Source organism: Xiphophorus couchianus, chromosome 19 (genome assembly GCF_001444195.1).
Source record: "Xiphophorus couchianus chromosome 19, X_couchianus-1.0, whole genome shotgun sequence".
NCBI classification, from domain to species: domain Eukaryota; kingdom Metazoa; phylum Chordata; class Actinopteri; order Cyprinodontiformes; family Poeciliidae; genus Xiphophorus; species Xiphophorus couchianus.
Window position 1 is genome coordinate 22,916,122 of NC_040246.1, and position 23,426 is coordinate 22,939,547.

The window sequence follows — 23,426 nt, forward strand, 5'->3', positions numbered from 1 at the left end:
CAGTACCGGTGAGGATGACGGATGAAACAATCAGCTGCTGGTTTCCACTCGGAAGCTGCTGCTCACTGATCACATCACCAATCAGTGATTATCTTCACGGTGTCCCAGCGACCAGGCCGACCCGTCAAATTACTCAAAGCTACAGAAAGTCTTATTTTTATAACAAAGTGCCATCCAGTCACCAACGGCCTCCTGGTCATTAATCATAAAAATTTAGTTATTTATAGTCTCTGCGGTTTTAAACCTAAAACTGATTTATAGCTTGAATATTTTTATTACATTCGGTTGGATAATTTTTAGTTCTGCTGAAATCTTCAGATCAGAGTTTTGGTGGAGCTACCAGAACACAATCTGATTAAACTGGGACGTTACTGGTGCAGAAAGACGCCGGCGGGTCCAAAGTGACATCAGGCTGATGTGATTATAACTGCAGGAAATAACAGATTCATGGTTCTGTGTTTTCCAACAGTTAGAGGTTCTTATGGGTCACACTGACACACAGCTGCAGCTCTGCTCCGGGCAAAATGGACCAGAACCGGGTCTTCAACTCCAACCAAACCGGGTCAGAACCGGGACTTACACTCCAACCAAACCGGATCAGAACCGGGTCTTCAACTCCATCAGAACCGGGTCAGAACCGGGACATAACACTCCAACCGAACCGGGCCAGGTGATTTCAGAGGGAAACTGAGAAGGATTTCTGGAGATAACTTCTGTTCTTTCCTGGTTTTCCAAAGTTTCTTTACTAAATTTATATCAACAGTCTGAGCGAACTCATCCTCTATCTGCACTGTAAAACATTTGTTAGTCTAGTTGTGTTTACTAACTTCTACTCTTTAAGTCAAAGAAACTTTTAGATATGTTTAAAAAGAAACCTGTTGTAAAAGACGGAGGACTACTTTCATGGGTGGAAGGATTCTCCGTGACATGAGGCAGAGCACATGTAGCTAATTTAGATTCAGACGTTTCAGATTTCTCTCAGCAATTTCCTTTCAGGAAAGCAACTAGGGCATCTGGGGACTTTTTTACGTTATTGGAGACTTTTAACATGTGAAAGCACCAAAGGCTGAAAGCACCAAACGCTGAAAGCACCAAACGCTGAAAGCACCAAACGTTGAAAGCACCAAACGCTGAAAGCACCAAACGCTAAAAGCACCAAACGCTGAAAGCACCAAACGCTGAAAGCACCAAACGTTGAAAGCACCAAACGCTGAAAGCACCAAACGCTGAAAGCACCAAACGCTAAAAGCACCAAACGCTAAAAGCACCAAAAGCTGAAAGCACCAAAAGCTGAAAGCACCAAAAGCTGAAAGCACCAAACGCTAAAAGCACCAAACGCTAAAAGCACCAAACGCTGAAAGCACCAAACGCTGAAAGCACCAAACGCTGAAAGCACCAAACGCTAAAAGCACCAAACGCTAAAAGCACCAAACGCTAAAAGCACCAAACGCTGAAAGCACCAAAAGCTGAAAGCACCAAACGCTGAAAGCACCAAACGCTGAAAGCACCAAAAGCTGAAAGCACCAAACGCTGAAAGCACCAAACGCTGAAAGCACCAAACGCTGAAAGCACCAAACGCTGAAAGCACCAAAAGCTGAAAGCACCAAACGCTGTGTGCTGACGGTGTTCCCTGCTGTTCGTCTGACTCCTGTCTGGTTCAGCAGTAAATCTGTCTGCTGCTAGAAAAACTGCAGGTTTGGTTACATAACTAACAGTTGGAATCACTTTGTGGATTTTAGTTTGTCATGGCAACCGTCCCCCCAAACACACTCTCATGTTCACACACACAACTGCATGCTTCAACTAGCAAATGACTTCATGGACCAGAATATTTATGAATTTCTGATAATAAAAATCTTCTAAAACGTTTTTCCACAAACTGACAGTGAGTCAGATCAGTTCTGTTGCTGATGTGACTCAGAGTCGCTCTGACCTCTTCCACCGTCACTAACACTAACACCAAACTCCAGCTGATGAAATCATTTAGAAAATCTGTTTTTGTGGGAGGGATAATGAATAAGGCGATTGTTATAATTATGAAGTGTTGTTATCTCTCTTACATTAGTAGTTTTACATGCTGTGTTGAAACGTTTGACCCACCGTTACAGAATCTCTGCAGCATGATTATGTCTAACAACAGAATGTTTCCCCGCCCTGGTGAGAAATTGCTCTCCCTCTCATCAGAAAGGACTAGATGACCCGACTGCAGAGACAAAACTTGCTTTTCCTTTTTACCTCTCCTTTCTTTGAAAATAAAAGACAAGCTCCAGCTGAGGGTTTTCAGAACAAACGATGAGCAGAAGCGACTCGCTGTGTCTGCTTGGTTGAAAACTAATCAATGTTTTCTGTGGTTCTTTTCATGTAGGTTGAGAAAATGACCTATCAGCGATGATTTTTAAAAACAAGGCTGATCATAAACTCATGACTTCCTTTGGTTAAATGTTGGTAAGAAAGTTACAGCAAATTTCATCTTTTGGATCTTATTAAAATTAGATATTAAATATATTCCTCTGACAGGTTAAACCTTAAAAACACACTTTGACTGTCCATCTTCTCACTAGTTTCAGTTTAAACCTTTTACTGTGCCTTGTTGCTGAAAGATGCTTCACAAGTAAAATTTGATTTGACTTGACACTGTTACCACCTTCTTTTTTTTTTTTATAGTAGAATATATTATAGTTTTATGAGATTTAAAACTCATTAAAATGAGTAACTTTGTAGTTTTAATAAGACGTTTCTCCTGTATTTGGGAGAAATTCAGGAGACTCGCCCACCTGAAACAACCTCCAGCTGAACATAAACGTCTCAGACCCTGATGTTCAAATGGTGCCTGCTCCTGACTGATACCTTCAACTTGGACTGAAACTGGAAGCTGCCAACATGAACAAGCCAAAAACGCGCTGAGGAAAACTTCTATGAGACGACAAACGTAGAGCTACGACAAGCAGAATGTCATCTTCTAAGAACACAGTACGAACTGTGAAGCACAGTGGTGGCAGCATCATGTTCTGCTGCACAAGGTGGATGAAATGGTGATTAAGGAGCAGATCCTCCAGAAAACAGATGAACGGACAACCTGGAGCTCAAACAGGACAGTAAACCCGGTCCGGTCTGGTCCGGTCCGGTCTGGACGCAGCAGGCTGACATTAAGCTTCTGGGTCGGCTCTGATCTCGATCCTGTGGAACATTTCTGAATCATGCTAAAACTGTGGGTGTGTTTCATCGAGGGATCAGGTTTCCTGTCAGAATCAGACCAGAAGCTCCACGGTTTCCAGCAGATGAGAGCCAAAGATGGCCGACAGACACACCCAACACAAACCCTGCTGAGTGACGTCAGGCTGGTTCATCAGAGGAGACGTGGCTCAGCTGGACGTCAAACACAACCAACAAACCTCCTCTTTAAATGACCGAGCCTGGAGTTTTGATCTGAGACAAAATCCAAACCACAGAACAACAGAGCTGAAAACAAATGATGGAATTATCAGAATCTACTGACAGCAAACATTCATTTGAGCAGATAATCAGATAATAACGCAGGTTTTGCAAGCACATCAGATGGTTTCATATTTCCTCCCAATGGTTTCGGCCTGATTGTGTGGAACTCAATGCACTTTCCCAATCATTACAGGTTGCACTTAGTGCTGCATCTCAGGATGAAACATTCAGAGTAACCGAATCGTTATGGGAAAAACCTCCAGTCGGTGCAGAAACTGGTCACTGCTGCTAATAAGCAGAATGTTTTCTCCAGGTTCCTCAGAAAACAATTATCTGATCTGTTTGACACACGACGTGGAGTCAAGTTTAATACTTTGAAAAGGTGGATCTTAGTTCTGTTGCTCGGCTCTGAAACATGAAACTGTTGCAAGTTGTTTAGAAACGTTGGCTTTCTTCACACTGCAGGCCTTGATGCTCAATTCTCATTTTTTGCCTAAATCTGAATTTTCTTTATTTTTGCATGGTCATGCTACTAAAACCATGCGAGTCCAATCTGACTCTGAGTGAACGGTTCACCTCCTCAAAGCGACTGCAGGCGTCTCCCAGCAGAGCTCTGCTCACGTCAGTCAAGATGGCCGCCACCGGCTACAGATGGATTTTAAAGTTATTCAGGTCTGACAGCGTGGCGACCAGATCAGAACCAGATGATGAACAGGAAGAACAGCTGATAACCTTTCAGACAGATCAGATCAGGATGTAGTTACCTCCAGACAGCTGGGATTCTCTGTGGGCTGAGGAGGCAGAGCCGTAGTCAACATGTTACAACCAAAAAAACAAGAAAAACGCAGAGATTTGAGATTAATCTAAAATAATTTCTAGAAAAACCTTGGAAATTTCTGAGTTTCAAAAGTAAAAATATTTGCCTTTTGGAGATCAGAAATTTCCTTGTTTTTTCTTGAAAACTTTAGAAATTAATCTTACAAATTTTGAGTTTTTGGTGGAAATGTATTCCTTTTTTCATATATCTATAATAGTAGTAACATGCGCCATATGTTCCTCCTCGAAGGCCTCAGTTGTATCTCTGGAAATGATCTTCCATCCACTTAAGCAAAACTCCATCCCCTCTGTACCAAATCGTTCAGGCTAAATGTTTTGGTCTTTTCTAATCACCTTATGTGTTTTTACTCTGGTGTTTTACTCCATTTACCATCTGGAAATCATCTCCCACTTAAAAAATCGGCAGCTTGCTTTCAGATACGTGCCGCCCATTCCTGTCTGTGAAGAGCCTGCAGAAAACCACAACGCTTTGCTTGTTGAAGTAAAAGTTCTTTTAAACTTGAGAAATGTGTCTCTGCTGGCGACTTTCTGTCCCAGTAAAATCACAACCAGCCGGTTTACTAACCGACTAATAAATGCTGTCAGTGTTTGTCACCCTGACAGAAACGTCACTTACCCATTGAACTTTGTACCCAAAACTCAGATATGTTTTATTGAGATTTTATGAGCAAAAAAAGACAGAAAATTCAGTTTTTAACATAAAAACAAAGTTAAGAAAAGTGTGGCAGGCATATGGATTTGTTGGAGAATATTAGGGAACATCTGGCATCATGAGGAACCAACTGGAAACAAAATGGACCAACTGGAAACAAAATGGATCTGAAACTAGGTTAGGAAATGCTCTTCTGGTGATGGAAGGCCGACTTTGTAACTGCCTTTATGTGGCTCTGAAGGTTCAGGTCAGCGCTCATCCTGAACTTTAGTTTCCAGCTTCCGCGTTCTGACTAGAACCAGGAAGATAGAGCACATAACACCAGTTTTAAAGTCCCTCCACTGGCTCCCTGTAGCTCAAAGAATAGACTTTAAAATACTGTTGTTAGTTTATAAATCACTGAACGGCTTAGCACCACAATACATTAAAGATCTGCTGTTATTGTATCAACCCTCCAGACCTCTCAGGTCTTCCGGTTCTGGTCGGCTCTGCATCCCCAGAACCAGAACCAAACGAGGAGAAGCAGCTTTCAGCATCTATGCACCACAAATTTGGAACAAACTTCCAGAAAACTGTAAAACAGCTGAAACACTGACTTCTTTTAAATCTCAACTAAAAACCCACCTGTTTAGGATTGCATTTGAAATGTAATCAATTACAAATGTATTGATGGAACTTGACTTAATGTCGTGTTTTGATTATTGATTCTATGTTGCATTGTGTTTCTGTGTTTGTAATGATGTAAAGCACTTTAAATGCCTGCTGCTGAAATGTACTATACAAATCAAATTTGATTTGAACTGAAGTTGTGTGTTGACTCTAGATCTATAACTCTAGAACGTTATTCTTTAGCTCCAAAGATAAAACCTTCAGCTTCTGTTCATCTGGAGACGTTTTGGCTCTTCCACACATTTATCCGTTCTCAGCATCTGTTCAGTGATTGGATGGTTCAGACTCACCTGGTGACATCATAATGTAGAGCTGTGTATCATCTGTGTAGTCATGGCATATAGATGTTGAACAGGAGGGGCCAGAGTTCAGAACCCTGAGGTACTCCACATGTGACATGAGGAAGTCCCGGTTCTGCTGGTAAAGCTGAACCAGTCCAGAACTGGAGCAGAGAGTCCGGTCCGGTTCTCCAGCCGTTTCAGTAATATGTCACGGTCAGCGGCTGCTCTGAGGTCCAACAGAACCAGAACTGTGGTTCTTTCAGTCCGTAGTGACTAAAGGGACAAAACAAGGCAAAAACCAAATAATCTCTGTAAACTCTTAGAAGTACAAGAAGCTGCTGTTTTTTTTTTTTACATGTGTTTCTATAAACGCAGCCTAAAGCATCTCAGAGTTGACAGAGTGCAGGCAGACAGCGGGAGCTGAGAGCCAATCAGAAGGGCCGCAGCGCGCTGACTGAACTATAAACTGCTTTGCCGTTTTGGCTGACATCACACTAATTGCAGATTCCTCAGAGGAGCGAGTCAGCGACGGACGGCAGAGTGTTACCGGGAAGCGCAGCATCTGGACTCAGGAGAAATGACTCTTCCAGCTACCAGGTACAACATCTGAACGCTTTACACACTTTATCTCATCTGGGAGTCGCTGCTCCGGTCAGGAACCAGCAGAACTGGGATGATAAAATGGGCTAAAATGTGTGGAAAGATTGTTTTTAAAACTTCAAATGTCTTACAGTTATTATAACTCTGAGATAGAACAAGATGAAATAAAGTTAAATAAACTGTAAATAAAGTTGTTCTTTTTTAATATTTTGGTTTCTGGTTCTAATTTTAGAACTTTGAGTTAAATACTAATAAATTTTTATCTTATTATTTTTGAAGATACTTACAGAATGCATCATGATGTCAAAACTTTTGTTTTATATATTCAGTGAAGTGTAAAATTATTTATATTCCCATTTTTTATAAATTTTTCCTCATGACAACCTTATAGTTACATGAATCCAGTATAATGTATATATGATGTGTATTATATCCACCAATAACCAAGTTTATATGTTTTGAGCTGTTTAATGTACAAAATCTAAAAAACTAAAATTTACTTCAATGAAAAACAATTTTTATTTAATGAAGCTTAATATTCACAGATCAAACATGATGACAGAAAACAGACTTTAGTTTTTTCCTTTGTTCTGCTGCTCATTACTGTAACATGGTAATAACTCAGCTGCATGACTCAGAATCAGGTAAAATAATTACATACGACATGCATTAGAAGCAGCGACCCGTTAATTATTACCGGTTCTGCAGCAGCAGGGAGAGGATCTCTGGTTCTGTTTGGGTTTTATCCGTTAAAAATGGTTCTGTTTCTGCAGCAGCTCTATGAATTCAGATCCCAGGAACATGTAGTGAAAAATGTACAGTTTGTGAGGCTCTCACAATAAAGCCAGAATATTTCTGAAGTTACTAAAATGAAACTAAAAATTGAAAATAAAAAACTTGTTCATGAAACAGAGGGAAAATAAAAGGTGTTCAAGTTCATTTTCTCAGATTAAAATCTGAAAAGTGTGGCTCTCCAACACTTTTTTGGAACCACCTGCAGTTACAGCTGGAAGTCTTTGGAGTTGCTTTGCACATCCATAATACAACCACTACCGTGCTTCATCATGGGGATGATCTCACCTGGCCAGAGCAGCTTCCTCCACATGTTCACTGTTTCCTCCAGAACTTGAAGCAGACGTTCAGTTTGATGTCAGAGACCAGATTTAAACAACTGATCGATGTCCCGCAGAGAGATTCTCCCACCCGAGCCGTGGATCTCTGCAGCTCCTCCAGATCTACTGTGATCAGCCGTTTCTCTGGTTAATGCTCTGCTCTTCCAGTCACAGATGTTTGCTGACTGAACAGAGATTTTCAGATTTTTATTTTGGAATCACAGTAAAGGGGCTGAAAACAAAGATTTAAATATTATTATTTATAAACTTTTTCAAAACCATGCTTCCTTTTCCTTCCAGTTCACTTTTATGCACTACTTGTATTGTCACATAAAATGTAGATTAAATGTTTAAAATGTGACAAAATGCAGGAATGTCCTTTGAAACCAGTGAACTTTATAATATCTCTTTCCAATATTAAACACAGTTTGTGTTGTATATTATGTTTCTTTGCAGCTTTCCTGACCTCAACGCCACGGCGCTGTACGGCGACCATGACAGCGCCAACGTTACGGGCTGTCCCGACTCGGAGGCCTGGGACTGGCTGGCCAGCGGAGCGCCGGTCTACATCCTGACCATCAGCATTGTGGGAATCTTCTTCAACCTCTTCGTCCTGATGGTCTTCATCCTCCACAAGAAGCCCTGCACCGTGGCCGAGATCTACCTGAGCAACCTGGCTGCCGCTGACCTGGTTCTGGTGTCCTGTCTGCCCTTCTGGGCCGTCAACATTTACAATCAGTTCGACTGGCCTTTCGGACAATTCATGTGCAAAGTCGTCAATGTGGGCATCAAGATAAACGTCTACTGCAGCATCTATTTCCTGGTTCTGGTTGGCATAGACCGGTATGTGGCGCTGGTGCACGCTTTGTCGCATGGAAGAATGCGCAGGCCAAAGTATGCTAAGCTAGGCTGCCTGCTAACATGGGGCTTCGGCTTGTTGCTCAGCATTCCCACGTTCATCTTCAGGGAGGTGAGACATTTTCCTGAGTATGGAGTTTACGCCTGCTACCTGGAATACCCGAACCTGACCGTAGAGATTCTCTACGACTGGATGCTGCTGGTTCTCAGCTTCGTCATTCCGATTTCCATCATCTTGTTCTGCACTTTGAGGATCATCCGGGCGCTGAAGAAGCAGTCGATAGAAAGGTTCAACGCTGAGAAGACAGAGCAGAAGGCCACCATCTTGGTTCTGGTGGTGCTGCTGGCCTTCCTCCTCTGCTGGGTGCCGTTCCACCTCGTCACCATCCTGAACATCCTGGAGCGGGTCAAAGTCCTGGGAGGGTGCCAGCTGTCGTCCGCGCTGGACATCTGCAACCAGATCTTCACCTACTTGGGCTTCTTCAACAGCGTCCTGAACCCAGTGCTGTACGTCATCGTCGGGAAGAACTTCAGGAAGAAAGTTCGGGAACTTGTGAACCAGTGGACCATCAAGAGAACGATGACGTCTGAGTCCACTCGCTCTAATTTATCCTCCACACTCAAGACGTTAGTTTGAAACATCCAGCAAACGACGAACCGCTCAGCAGAGATGTAAATATGTGTTCATATGATAATAAACTGTATATGGTTTCAATGTTACTTGCAGGAAATTGTTGCATTTCAAAGCAAAATCTTTTGTTTTACTATTATAAACTATAAAGTATAAGCTTTTACTGTTGAGTAATTTTTAATTGAAAATGTGTTCATGTGCTAAAAATATGGAAGTAACTTAGATGAAGTGAACTGTTTCTGTGAAATAATGTCTGTAAAAAAACTTTCCATTCTCAGTTTTAGAGATTAGTAAGTGAAAACTTATAAAGTTGCTTTTCTCATTGACAAAGCCTTAAATGAAATATGCATTACAACCAAAAGCAAACAGAAAATCCATAGAGGCTTTAAATGGCTGATGTAAGTACGGGAACTGGCCGAGTGTTTTTCTGCTGCCTCTGACTCACCCTCTGCAATTACAGCAGATTTTCCAACTTTGACACACAAGTTTGTGGTCGGTGCACATCGACCGTCTCGTTTTACATTTCTATCCACACAGCGTCTGACGGCGCAGCGTCAACTCACTGTGGGCTGTGGGCGAGGGCCCGAATAAAGGAGACTGGCAAACAGGAAGACCGGCCTGACCACATGCACTAGGGAAGAAAATAGTTGTGAAAATAAAAAGTGATGCAAGGAAAGAACCTCAAATGGAAAAATAACGTTTGTTTTCTACTAACTCCGTTTTACCTGCTCTAAATCTGCAGCCATATTTACTCCTAACGCTGCTGCATCAGGATGGTATTAAATGGTTTCTGTCTACATGTTCACACATTCTATGTGTTTGTTTTAACTTGGATGCTTTCCTGGTCAGAACTGCAAAAAGCCCAAAACACAGCAGATCCATTTTGGCTTCCGATCCAACAGAAAACCAGGTATGACGTGCACACCAGTTAGAACACGTTAAAGTTAACAGAGCCTCGCTGGAGTCGGGTTTTGTCAGAGCTGTGAACAATTTGATGAAACAGGAATGAGGCTGAATGGCAAAGTAAAACATGTCCGCTCTGGGGGAAAACACAGACTAAAAAAGTTAGTGCGTGTTTTAGACCCATTAATTCTTGTGATTTCAAGTGTTGATTCAAACATTATTTGATCCTGATTCATCACCGGGTGACTCAAATGTCTGCAGGGGAGACAAAAAGCAGCTTCACTCCAGAAAATCTTCCAACATTTCACAAGCTGAGCTCTGAGACACTATGACACATCTGGAGTTGATTCAGTAAGAATACGTAGAAAAAATGTTGTCCAGATTATATAAACATGGCATGACTGAGTATCGTGATGGCAGAGTAAATTAAACAGCTGGAAACTCCAGGATAAATAAAACGTATCCAACGGCTGAAACCCAAATGCAGATTTAGCTGAAACACGTAAATATTTGATTAATTCTCGAAAAGTCCTCAGAATGTTGCACCTGAAGGGCCAAACGACACAAAAAGGAAGCAAACTCATCAGGAAAGGAAGAAATGAGCTTCTTTATGTTCGTTTTCAGAATATGAGGTTACATACAGTCAACCCAGACTGTTTCCCAGAATCCTCTACCACTGCGATGGGTCTTAATGCAGAATGGATGTGTCTGTGTTTCACTAAACCCTGTTGATGCATATTTCACACAGACCTGGTTGGAGTTTGCTCCCATCCAGCAGTAGGAGAACAATCACAACAAACTGAGCCAATCCTCATACAGACATCAGTATCTGATGCATTCAGATGTTTAACTCATTTTCTCCTCAACAGTAAAAACAAATAAATCCAGATGTGACATTCTGACATCATTCACAATAATTAAAGTCCTGCTTCTAAAGCAGTGAAACATGATGTGTGGGAAAGATTTCAGAAAGGTGGAAAGGTGAAAGGTGAATTTGGATGATGTCATCATCAAACTTCTTCACTGATCAATTTCAGTCAACATGTCATGAAGATAATAACACTGATGATCTTTACAGGAAGGGCCAGAGAACTATTGTATTTTATTCTGTTGTGTTCCTGCTGCATCACCAATATACTAATTAGTTTTAGCTAAACCTCTGACGGTCATCATGCTCTTCATCGCTGCTTGCATCAGATTAGTAATCCCAGTAGCATCCATAACGGTGTGAGAGTCATTCTAGACAAACTCTGACTCAGACATGGAAAGATGAAGATAAAAAACTAAAATCCTTCAGAATCTCTCAAAAATTATCCACATGGATATTTTCCAATGTCTCCTGGTATTCCTCTGCCTCCTGTGATGTCATCAACACCTGCACACAAGAACCTGAATTTGACTCCACTTGTTCAAATTGCTTGAAAAAAGTTTCAGCTTGTGGAGGAAATCTGCACATCAGCAGCTGAGCTGATCAGATGTTTCAGAAGATCTGATCCAATCAGACGCTCAGAAACACTGCTGTGTGTTCCAGTTGTGCTAACAACAGTTAGCCTATCGGCAAAGCTATTCAAGCCTAAAATAGCATCTCAAGGCTAACATGTAGCAGCTAACGCTAATGTCAGTGACTACAGTCCACATTTCTGAATCTCTGGAAAGATAAACTTTACTCTTTAATCTGCTGGTTGAAGAACCTGAAGATTAAAAATGATTCATATCTTTGTTGTTGAGCTCATCTGTCTATTTATTCAGTAATTTAGCAGCAAAAATTTAGTTTTTTAACTGAAAATGGTGCTTATTTGATCAATACATGGTTTTTGGTTAAAATGAGATTAGTTAATTACAGACTATGTAACCAACTGGTTTAAAATGTTAATTGCGTCCCACTGACAGTTTTTACCATCAGTGAATATTTATCAGAGATGAAATAAATAAATAAATAAAATACAAATGTTCCTTATCAGGTCATTATTATCCATCACTGGAGTTACTGGCTTTCTCAGCAGAAGAGATTGTAGCGATCAGACAACAGCAGAAAGAAAACTGAAGTCATCACCTCTGGTCTGGATGAAACCCAGCGAGCTGGAAACGGACGACGTGGAACCACATCTGATGACCTTTCTGCACTCTAGAGGACCTGAAGCAAAACACAGGAACACAGAATCAGCTTCTGACCTGCAGAAGCACAGAAGTGAAGATGCTACAATGAAAGTAGAATCCTGAGCAAATCGTTGTGCAATTCAGGTTTATGTGGCGAGGCATTAAACGAGCACATCGTCTGGGTTTCTCTCTCTGGAAGCCAAAATAACATTTATCTCTGCCTGATTTCAGTAAGTTCTCTGTTTTTAAGAACTCAGAAAAACTAAATAATTATAAAGCTTTTATTTACAAAACAATTTTTATAGACTTTAAAGTTTTCATGGCTCTTTTAGAGACATTAGAAGAAAAGCGATTTGGATGCATATGGAGCAAAGGCAAACTGTTGGATTAAATCTGAGTTACCGTCCTGAATGGGCAGGAAAAGTGGATATTACACACACACACACACACACACACCCACACACACACACACACACACACTCCTAATGAGATTTAGGGAGAGCTGTTACCCTAACATGAATATTTCTGGAGAAGCGCCCTGAGAGAACCACATGTGCAGGGAGAACATGCTAACTGCATGCTGAAAGACCCCAAACTGGGATTCAAACCCACAACCTTTTTGCTGCAAGGCAGCAGACCTCAAGAGAAAACAGAAAATAACTAAAACAGGAAAAAGGAAAAGTTCAGGAGCTGCTGAAATGAATAAAGAACAAGTTCAGGTTTTCAGCGACAGAAAGAACAAATAGAAACTCATCCAGTTTAACCTTCAGACTTCAGGAACAGACTCAATATTTAAAGATAATAAAAAACACTTCATGATCTTCAGACTGATTTTTGTGTCTGAAAAATAAGAAGAGTGCATGTTACATGCTGCTGCCACCTGCTGTTCAGCCTGAACACAAACCTCACAAAGCATTCTGGGTAAAGTAACTATAGACTTTAATATCTTTGCATCCATGATGGTTTTTGTTGTGAAAACATAAATCCTGAGTGTTTAGGTTTAGTTCTCTGCTGCTGTCCAGCTTTAGATCAACTTTCTATAAAACCGATTAAAATTGGAAGATGCTTTTTCTTTCTGTTTATTATATAACATTTTATGTTCATTGAAGAATTGAAATAATATTTAGTCATAGTTTTTGGTTAACATTATAGTAACATTGTTTCTGGATGTAGTTTCTATGTGGCTCACAGTTTGTCTTTTTTATCTGTTGCTATGGTTACCCTGGTTAGCAGCAGCTGTTTTATGTGTTGTGATAGATAAACCATTATTATCCCCTCAGCTTTTATCTCTTCACTCGTATAATTCAAACTGTGACGCATTAAAGCAACAGAGACATTTAACCTTCAGCTGCTTTAGATGCTTCACTGTGAATGTGAAACCAGAGGAAGACGGCAGGCGGTGCGGCCCGGTGACCCGGCGACCCGGCCCGGTGACCTGGCGGCCTGGTGGCCCAGTGACCCAGCGCGGCGGCCCGGTGGGGTTACATCGTATCAGCTCAGATTGTAACATGATGATGATGAACTGAGGAATTAAATCAATCCTGCAGACGACCTCAGACTGCAGGAGCTTCAGCTTCCAGCAGGACGACCAGCATGAAAATACAGCCAGAGATATTATGGGATGGTTTAGACCAGTGGGCAACTCCAGGTCTCCTGTGTCTCTACTTCAACACACCTGAGTCACATAACGAGGTCGTCAGCAGGACTCTGGAGTCCTGACTGCACTGAGAGGTGATTCAGCTGTTTGATTCAAATGTGTTGGACCAGGGAGACAACTTGGAGCTGCAGGACGCCGGCCCTTCAGGACCAGGACTGCCCACCCCTGGTTTAGACCAAAGATGATTCATAGGTAAGAACGGCCTAGTTAAAGTCTAGTTCTAAATCCAACTGAGATTCTGTGGAAAGACTTTACAATGCGTGTACAGTGTACACAGACGGCCGTTATGAGATCTGATTGAGCGCGAAAGAAAACACACACCACACTTTTCAGATTTTTAGTCATGAAATCATTTTCCTTCAGCTTCTCACAGTTTTCAGTCTGAGATCAAATCCTGATGAAACACGCTGAACGTTCTTTGGAACATGACTTTTATCAACGTCCTTCAGACTTCTGATCAATTCCTGCGTGTGGATCAATAATCTGAGCTGAATTCATTCCTGCAGCTGCTGACGCTGAACAAACTCTGTCCTGAAAGTTTAGATCTTTCCCAGCTTCAGTTTTACTTTTTAATTCTGTTTCTGAACATTAATGAATTCAACACCTGAGATCGTTGTGACTCTGAGAACAAGTTTAACTTTCTGCTTCCTCCTTCAGACAGGAGTGAGATGTGAAGGGGCGAATGCCCGGCTTGCTTGTTGTTCTGGCTGGCTGGAGTTTCAACCACACATGAATCAGATGTTGAATAATGGCAGCCGCTCAGCACGGCTCTAACAAACGACTTCTTTTTCCTGTGTGATTGTGGGAATCAGCAGAAGTTGGAGGAAATGGTTCCAGTGTTTGTGTAGAAGCAGCTCAGAGCAGTTTAACCCTTTAAACGCCAAACTAAACACAGAACTACTCACCTCTATTTATTGTATATAACTAATAAAATGCTACAAAGATTTTATAATATGTATCAGAGCAGCCGTGCAGAAGGTTTTTCTACATTGATAATAAAAACAGGAAGGTGTCAGGAAAAGGCCTGGTTCTGCCTGCAGGTGACGGATGGGAGCAGCGTTTTCCTTTCCCCCAGAAGCCTTTTGGTTTATTATCTCTGCTATGATAATTTGGATCAACTAAAAACAGGAAAGTGGTTCTGTGGCGTTCTTTCTGAAAACACAGATTTAGTAAAGTCAAGACAGAACACGTCTGAAGGTGATGACAGACGCAGACGGTTTCATCACGATACACACGCAGAGCAGAAGCAAAGATTCATGTTTTAATCTGAAACCTGATAAGAGAAATAATGTCTCTGAAAATGTCAGAGATATTTTTACTTGTGTCAATTTGCATGACAGAAAAATGAAAAGTGATGAGTTTGGGAGCTCTATCTCTTCATTTGCTGCTGCTTTGGGAGAATCCGACGTGTTTTCCTGCAGCTCTGCTTTGGTAACTTGGCTGACCTCGTGTGTTGAAACCGGCAGCTGCAAGCGGTGAGGAAAACATGAGAACTGTAACTCCAGCAAAATCAAAACATGAAAATCTTCCTGTTTAAGCTGGTGTTATTAATGTATTATAAGATTATTCACTCATAACAGAAGCTATATATTATAAATCTAAAGAACGTAAAAGCCTGAGCCTTTTATTTGGGGTAATCAGAAGGTGAAAAGTGTTGATGAGATTATTGTTTAATAAACACTCCAGTCTGGTCCAGTCTGACCACAAAAGGATAAAACATATTTCAGATGATTCTTCTTTGTCCTTTCATTTGAATTAAAAACAAACATTTCACATTTACACTTGAAACCACCCTCCTGCACTGCCAGGCCAAAAACGCTGCCTGTGTTTAGGCTGAGGACTGACCACCAGCTGGCAGAAAGCTCCGTAACCTCAGCTGATGCAACGAGGAGCTTCTCATTTCTTCAGCAGCCAGATGGAAAATCACATCCTGTGGTCCTGGAAATGACATCAGGCATCATGCAGAAAGTATTAAAATTGGGTTGATAAATGTCCAGTGGATTATTAAAAACTGGGAAGTGGGGAACCATCAGACATTAGATGGAAAAGTAGTCATAAAAACCAGATTGTGATCAGTGATTATTTAAACATCAGATTGGATAAAAACAGCAGCAGAACTCAGGACGGTTCAGAAGTGAAAGTAGGAGCATTTCCACATTTCCACAGGAGTGAAGAAAACTCAAAGGATCCTGACTGAACAGATGTGAAACTGTAAGAAACCTCTAATCAAAGGCAACACACCCGGATTCCTCCCGAACAAAGACGACCCTGTCGTCATCGTCTTCTTTTTCTTCTTCTTCTTGTTGTTGTTGGGTGGATCTGATGTTTCCACAGTGAGTCACTCCTGCACTGAAACAGGCTAAACATTCGCTAACGCAGGAATCCTGCACTCTGATGAACCTAAAACAGCCTTCAGTCAGAATGGCCACTACGTTTTAAAGAAGCCGGAAAACAACAGCTCTTCAGTACGGGAGTGGCATCATCATGCTGTGGGTTTGTTACTGCAGGAGGGACTGGTGCACTGCTGCAGCATCACAAGGAAACAACATTATGTGGAAAAAGAAGCAACATCAACCAGGAAGTTGAAGTTTTGACAAACAGGTTTTCCATGTGGACAATGAATAAATAATTTCCCTGCTGGGATGAATTAAGTAATTCTATATTCTATATGAACTTCAGTGTCTCTCAAGGTTACAGACAGGCTGAGGTCAAAGGTCAGGTCACCTGGTTCTGAACATGACTACACACTGTAATGGTTTCTGGCTAACTCTTTTGGAGTTTATCATCTGTAGAAAAATTTAAATCAAATTCCATGGAATTAGGTTCAGATGAAATGAAGTAACAGTAAATTATTCAGATGTTGACAGGATATTAAATAAAAACTTGGTGGATGACTCACAGGAAAACTGGCTGCTTACTCCAAGCAGGAACCCAGTAATTTTAACCGGTTCTCTTCAACAGGCCGGGGGGAAACGTGAGACGTAATTTTCTCCTGTCAAGTTTCCACCAGGAAAACTTCGCAGTGTTCGCTCTGCTGCTACAAAACCAGTAACGCCTGTTACTGAAACGACTTTGTAACTGTCTTTATGTGTTTCTGGAGGTTCAGATCTGAGTTCATCTCAGCTGGAAACTAGAGATCAGGCTGACCTCTGACCTGACCCCTGGGTTCCACAGTGGGCCTTCTAGCAGCTGCAGAACATTTCCAGAACCAGAGACTAAAGTCTCGGATCAGAGAAACTCATCCAGACTTTAGTTTCTCTTTAGTGGCTTTGATTCCTGCAGCAGCATCTTCACAGGTCTGATTGACAACCCAGCGGTCCAGAACGCTGCTGCTGGAGTTCTGACTGGAACCAGGAGGATAGAGACACCATCCGGTTCTACACCACCCAGACCTACACCACCCGGTTCTACAGTCCTTCACTGAGAGAAGAGACTTTAAACTGCTTATGGTACTTTAGAAATCACTGAACGGATTAAAGATCTGCTGCTGCTGGATCAACCTTCAGATCTCTCAGGTCACCTGGTTCTGGTTCTGTTCTGCATCCAGAGAAGCAGCATTCAGCTTCAACCCAGCTGGCTATAGATGTTTTAGATTATTAATAAGAGGAATGTTGATTGATTTATTTGGTTATTTTGATTATGACATTTGACAAAATGAAATATTTGCAGCTTGTTTCATAATTGGTTTCTGTTATGTTTTTACATGTAAAGCATTTTGAAGTGCCTTGTTACTGAAATATGCTGTTCTAATAAACTCAACAGGACTTTATGAACAGAAAACACAGAAGAAGAATCTCACCAAACCCAAAGCTGAGGTGGAACAGCCGTTTGGAAAACTGATTCTAGTTTGTGTTCAGATTATCTTTGGTCACTAAAACGTATTTGATGGTTTAAAACTTTAACTGATGCAGGAGAAAACACTTTTGTTTCTGAACATCTCCAGCACATTTTGTACTCTGCAACTTAAACTAACTTCCTATATGAGGTCAGCAGAAACTGACTGTTTCCTAAACAAGGTGATGAATTAAAGTCCTTGGCTAAGGGTGTGGAAGAACTCAGCTGTATACAAAGCTCCTCGCAGCAGATCTGCTTCTCCACTGCTGCATACTGGAGCCGAAGCTCGGTGTGCAGAGCTCAGACCTGCTGCAGAAGGAGCGTTCTCGTCCAGCTGCAGGTAAGAACGTCTCAGGTTGGTTTTGTTTTGGCTCAAACAGAACCAGGCGGTAAACATAATCCATTAAAATCTTTAGGTCCAGGCAGAAGTGACCAGAAAACAGAACTGAAAGCATTACGGCGTTGAAGACGTGAAAATGATCTGGAGGATTATTAGAATTACTTTACTGAAGTTATGATCTTAAAACTCTTTTTCCCTCAGTGTCTGACATTAGATCAGTTATTATTACCACAACTACTTTATACTTTAACAATAAAAATGACATTTCTTTTAACTTTTGTCTTCAAACATAGACATTTGTTTTTTCTTAATATTTATGTGTATTTGTATAAATGGATGTAAAATGTACAGATGTGTAAACAGACTCATGGTGAAAATGAACCAATCCTTTATCTGGGTTTATTTTTTATTCAGGAAAAAATCCAACATAATTTAAATATTCTGATGGTTGATCAAACATTTTGAATCAATTAACAAATCACAACGTTTTCCCTCAGAGATCATAATGACAGTAACTGAGGTCTGTTTGGTTTATTCACTGGCCGCCAGGCTGAACCAGGATCAATGAGCAGAAAGGAAAACGTGTTGGAGGCATCTGCTGATCTTACTGTCACAAACATGGAGATTTAAAATCTACTGAAATTTACATGAACAGATTCAGCTGTTCAACAAGCCCTGCAGGTTGGTTTATCTGAAGGAAGGAAGATGGAAAAATCATCTAAAAGCACTAAAAAAGTCATTTAAATCATAAAAATATTCCAAATGATTGTAGTTATCAATCAGAGCATTAAGTTCAGTTTATTGTTTAAATAGCAGAGCAACAGCAGACTCATCTGCGATGAGTCAGCTTCACAGTGAGATACTATCAGGTGTGCACTGAGTTTTCCAGTCAAACTAACAACACGATTGACAATATTTTTGCTTTTTTCCATTGTTTTTTTCCACGAAAACGTCAATAAATGTCAGTAAATTCCAAAATATGATTAAATGTGGTTACTGTGTGCGGTTTAGTGATCGCTATAACGCGGTTTATTTTTCACATTGCAGTGTGTTTTGCGTCCTGATTGGCTAAACAGTCTCCGCGCTTCTTCTGTGTGCCAATAACGTTATGGTATTTAAATATACAGCTTGGCAAATTTTGGCAAATATTTTTGCCCAGAAGAAAAAGGAGCGACAACAACTACCGATAACTATGTTCCTCTCCCGAAACAAACACACCTGCACAGTGGCGCAAAAAGTGGCTATGCAGTGAATGCAACGCATAGGGGCGCTGCACTAGAGGGGCGCAAAAACGATGTGAGGATTTTTTTTCTAGTCAGCATTTTATGTACTTAACAGCTGTTTATGTATGAAATGATCAATAACAGAGGAACAGCACTGATTAGGCGCCCCTCCCCTCCTGCCAGCCTCTCCCTCCCATACAGGCAGCCTGGCCAGCGGCCCTTAGAGAAGCGCTGAGGCGCGTTTTTTTTTCCTTTTAAATTTGAATTGTAGGAATGAACAGGGAGCTAAAGACGGGCGGCAGATAAACCTCCGGCGCACAAAACAGAAAACAGAAGAGGGGGAGGATAAATATGCTGAGAGACAAAGAAAAGCTTTTCAAAGTGGCTGAAAGACAGAAGGTAAGTAATGTCAGAGTATCAACTAGAGAGTTAAATATTCAGGTTAGCTTAAGCTAGGCTACAATGACAGGTGGTTGTTGTTGTCCAATACGGGACGCGATTTATTCCGTATTGCTACAAATGTCTGATAGACGCACCTACCACACACACCTCAACAATAAGTGTAACAATAATGACCAAAACAAAACACGGGAAATATTAGGGTCAGTTATATTTTCGTTTCGGGGCCTAAACCACACGAACTGACGCTGTTGTCACCGTTGCTTAGAGACGGTTGCTACGCAGCCGCTGTGAGCTGCTATCAACCCGAGTCTTTTTAAAATGTCCGCCCGATAAAACACCGTCCTTAAAGTAAAACCTCTGGCAAAAATACAGACGGTGGTGGGAAGAAACAGGCTAAACAATCACAGTGACGTTTAATAGGGGCATTTAAAAAATATGTGTATCGATATTCAGTGGGTTGTTTGATATCAGACAGAATGGATCAGGAGAGGAACCGCAGAACCTAAAGAACCTAAAGAACCTAAAGAACCAGACATCAGTCTCTTCATCCCTCAGTCATTTCCTGAGACCGAAAAATAATATAAATGGCAATTTAAAGAACAAATCATACAAATAGATTAATAGTAAATAAATAAATATTGTGAAGAGATCATTAAAAACGTTTGTTAGGATTGTGTAGGAAAAACGTTGATATCTTTTATAAATAGTGTTTTGTGGCCAATATTATTTCACCGTTTTATTAATGCGGGTGGCCAGTTTATATAAGGTTTCCTATCAATCTATAAGAATGATAGAAAACATGCTAACAAAAAGCCTCAGACCTGCAGCCACAGGCGCTTCTAGACAGGATAACAGAAGAGGCTCTTTGGCTCAAATATATTAAATTATGAAATACTGCCCTGATATTTGTTTCTTTCTTTTTTAATTGCCCTGTAGGCAACGATTTATTCATATATATGTACATTTATTAGTATTGATACTTTAATTAAAAATGAGTTTTGTGGGGTGGGGGGTGATGACATGTTCACATAAACCTCAGAAAGTATGTAGTTGCCCCCCTGCACCTGCACCATAGGCTTCAGAAGAAAAAGCCACTAGAGAGCAGAATCAGGCCGCAGCGTCACAGTCAGAGGATCAGTGAAATACACGAGTCACAATTTATCCTACCTTCGTATTGATGATTAACATGATTATTTTACTGTAGTTATTTGTAAGAAAATGTTCTATTTGTTAAAAAAAAATGCTTAGGCCTGAAAACAGGTTTTGTTCTTTGGTTTCAATGTAGAATATTTAATTATGCTGTATAATAATTGTAAAAAAAATATAGGTAACTACTTCAGGGATTTCGCCTATCACGGGTTCTTTTTGGAACGGGTTCACTGTATCTGACTTTTAAAGTAATGGAAACACTGGGAATGTTTTAAAGTATTTGTGTTTATGGTGGTATGAATGCTGCAGTCACAGACTTACTATTACCTAAAAACAGGTCATTAGTTTTTTTGTTTGTTATTTTTATCATAATCTTTATCAGTATCACAATATTACCACAAAATCTAACAATAAAATTCTACGTCCACCAGTACCATCTACATAATTTTACTGGTTTTTCTTTGTTTCCAGCTCATGGAGTCTCTTCCGCCTGTATCTACGGCCTCCTGGTCTGACAACAGCAGCTCGTTTCTCCCGTTCGGCCCGTCGGACGCTCCACACTCCACAGACTGGGAGACGATCTACACCGTCGTCCCTCCCTACATCTTCATCCTGTCGCTGCTGGGGCTTCTCCTCAACTGCTTCGTCCTGGCCGTGTTCGCAGCCCACAAAGACTGCCTGACCGTAGCGGAGATCTACTTGTGCAACCTGGCGCTGGCCGACTTCCTGCTGCTGTGTGGCCTTCCGTTCTGGGCCATGTACATCCTGAACCACTTCAACTGGTCGTACGGAGATGCTTTGTGCAAACTGGTCAACTCCAATGTTGTCATCAATTTCTACACTAGCATCTACACCCTGGTCATGATTAGCATCGACCGCTACCTGGCGCTGGTGAAAACCATGATGGCGCGGTGGCTGAGACAGACACTGTATGCTAAGATAGCCTGCTTCGTCCTGTGGATGTTTGGACTGCTTCTCAGTCTGCCAACAATAATTCACAGGAAGGTCAAGTTTATTGAGGAGTACAATACCACTTCCTGCATTCTAGATTACACCTATGGAAGTCCTTGGAAGCTTGCCCATCAGATTATGCTGAACGTCTTAGGCTTCGCGCTTCCTCTCCTTGTCATTGTTTTCAGTAGCTGGAATATAATCAAGGCTTTGGCTCAGAGGACGGAAAATCTCACATTTCACGACTTCAACGATACAAAGGCTACGGTGCTGATCTACGCCGTCATGCTGCTATTTTTACTGTGCTGGGGCCCCTTCCAGGTCCTCACCTTCATCGACACGCTGTGTGATGTGGAAGTGCTGGACGGAGAGCTGTGGTCTCAAACTCTCAGCTTGGGCGATCAGGTTTCCGTGTACCTGGCCTTTCTCAACAGCCTGCTGAACCCGCTGCTCTACGCCTTCTCTGGTCAGTACTTCAGAAGGAAAGTTATTGCCGTCTACAGGAGGGCCAGACAGCAGCGCAGAGGGTCAGACATGGCCACACATCAGCGATCGCTGGTGTCTACGTTTGTCAACAGAACAGAGCAATTACAGCCGGTGGTCATCGTTAATGCTAAAGATCAAATATGACTCTAAAGACTTCCTCCTCTGCTCTTCATATGATGGCAGGAAGTAGGCGGCATTACTAGAGGATGTTATTTTACTCTTGTCCACTTTCAAGGTTACAGATTCAGTGACATCTTTGTCCTGAACTGTGAGCTTTTTGTATGTTTTGTTCCTTTTAAAGTCTTGTTTACATTTTACATTTATTGTCATTTTTCACAGGTGAACATCTGAAATAAAAATTTAGCATTCCCTCACCAAGTCCACATTTTTGGGTTCTTGATGAATTTCTCACTTTATATCTCAAAGACAAGATAAAGATATGTCATCACATTTAAAACGAACTGCCAATTTTTGACAGATAATCTATCAGTTGGGATTAGTAGAGGGACTGGATTAGAAATTTTAATTGAGTTAATTTACAGGTCTGTAATTAATTGCATTTTAATCCAAAACCTTATTGATGAAATAAGCAACATTTTCGATTCAAAAACCCATTTTTGCTGCTAAGTTACTAAATAAATAGACAATAAAAATAAGCTCAACAATAAAACTATCTATAGATTTCAATCTTCAGGTTTTTCAACCATCAGTCTGGAGAAAAGTTCATCTTTCCAGACTTTCAGAAGTCCTGATCTTTCATGGAGCTTCTGTAGAAATGTGGACTGTAGACGCTAACATTAGCCTCTACTGCATCCATAAATAAGTTAGCATTTAGATGCTATTTTAGGCTAGCATAGCTTCACTGATAGGCTAACTCCTTTTAGCACAACTTGAACACAAAAATGTTTTCCGGCGTCCAATCAGATCAGCTTAGAAGCAGAAATCAACCCTCAGTTGTCCGTCACTATTGTTAACGGATGTTGACTGTGCGTCAGATTTGTGAGGGTTAAAGGTCACACAGGGGCCAAGATCTGTGACCTCATCATCAAGTGTTCTTTATCCAGTCCTTGGTTGTCAGAGTCTTACAACGTTTAGTAGTTTATCTGTCAACACTCTTGAGCTACATTTAGTTTACGGTTAATCAGGTCATTAGCATCATTCTGTATAACCTGAGGATGTAATTCAGCCCTTTGATTCAGCTGTGTTGGATTTGGCACACGTTAAAAAGTTTTAGGAGCTGGCCCTTGAGGACAGGAGTTGGACAGAGAGATGAAGCAGCTGGCTGACCCAGAATGGAGGAACAGTTTCA

At 41.2% G+C, this 23,426-nt stretch overlaps 2 protein-coding genes and 1 long non-coding RNA gene across 4 annotated transcripts in view; 2 read left to right on the forward strand and 1 right to left on the reverse strand.

Moving 5' to 3' along the window:
• Positions 1–6,315: 6,315 nt before the first annotated feature.
• Positions 6,316–9,754, forward strand: LOC114134320 (B2 bradykinin receptor). Its single transcript, XM_028000844.1, has 2 exons — positions 6,316–6,471; positions 8,043–9,754. The coding sequence occupies exons 1-2, from the start codon at positions 6,452–6,454 to the stop codon at positions 9,079–9,081; spliced, it is 1,059 nt and encodes a 352-aa protein (XP_027856645.1). The 5' UTR covers positions 6,316–6,451; the 3' UTR covers positions 9,082–9,754.
• Positions 9,755–9,867: 113 nt separating this feature from the next.
• LOC114134325 (uncharacterized) overlaps positions 9,868–23,426 on the reverse strand; it is a 42,415-nt gene continuing 28,856 nt past the window's right edge. Inside the window, exon 4 of the long non-coding RNA XR_003593370.1 lies at positions 9,868–12,112. This is a non-coding gene — a long non-coding RNA (uncharacterized LOC114134325). The remainder of the gene's footprint in view (positions 12,113–23,426) is intronic.
• Positions 17,828–22,474, forward strand: bdkrb1 (bradykinin receptor B1). Of its 2 annotated transcripts, none has more exons than XM_028000843.1 (2): positions 17,828–17,906; positions 21,152–22,474. In XM_028000843.1, the coding sequence occupies exon 2, from the start codon at positions 21,155–21,157 to the stop codon at positions 22,259–22,261; it is 1,107 nt and encodes a 368-aa protein (XP_027856644.1). In that variant the 5' UTR covers positions 17,828–17,906; positions 21,152–21,154; the 3' UTR covers positions 22,262–22,474. The 2 variants fall into 2 exon arrangements, with proteins under 2 accessions (XP_027856644.1, XP_027856643.1); XM_028000842.1 differs by lacking the exon at positions 17,828–17,906 and adding an exon at positions 19,273–19,528.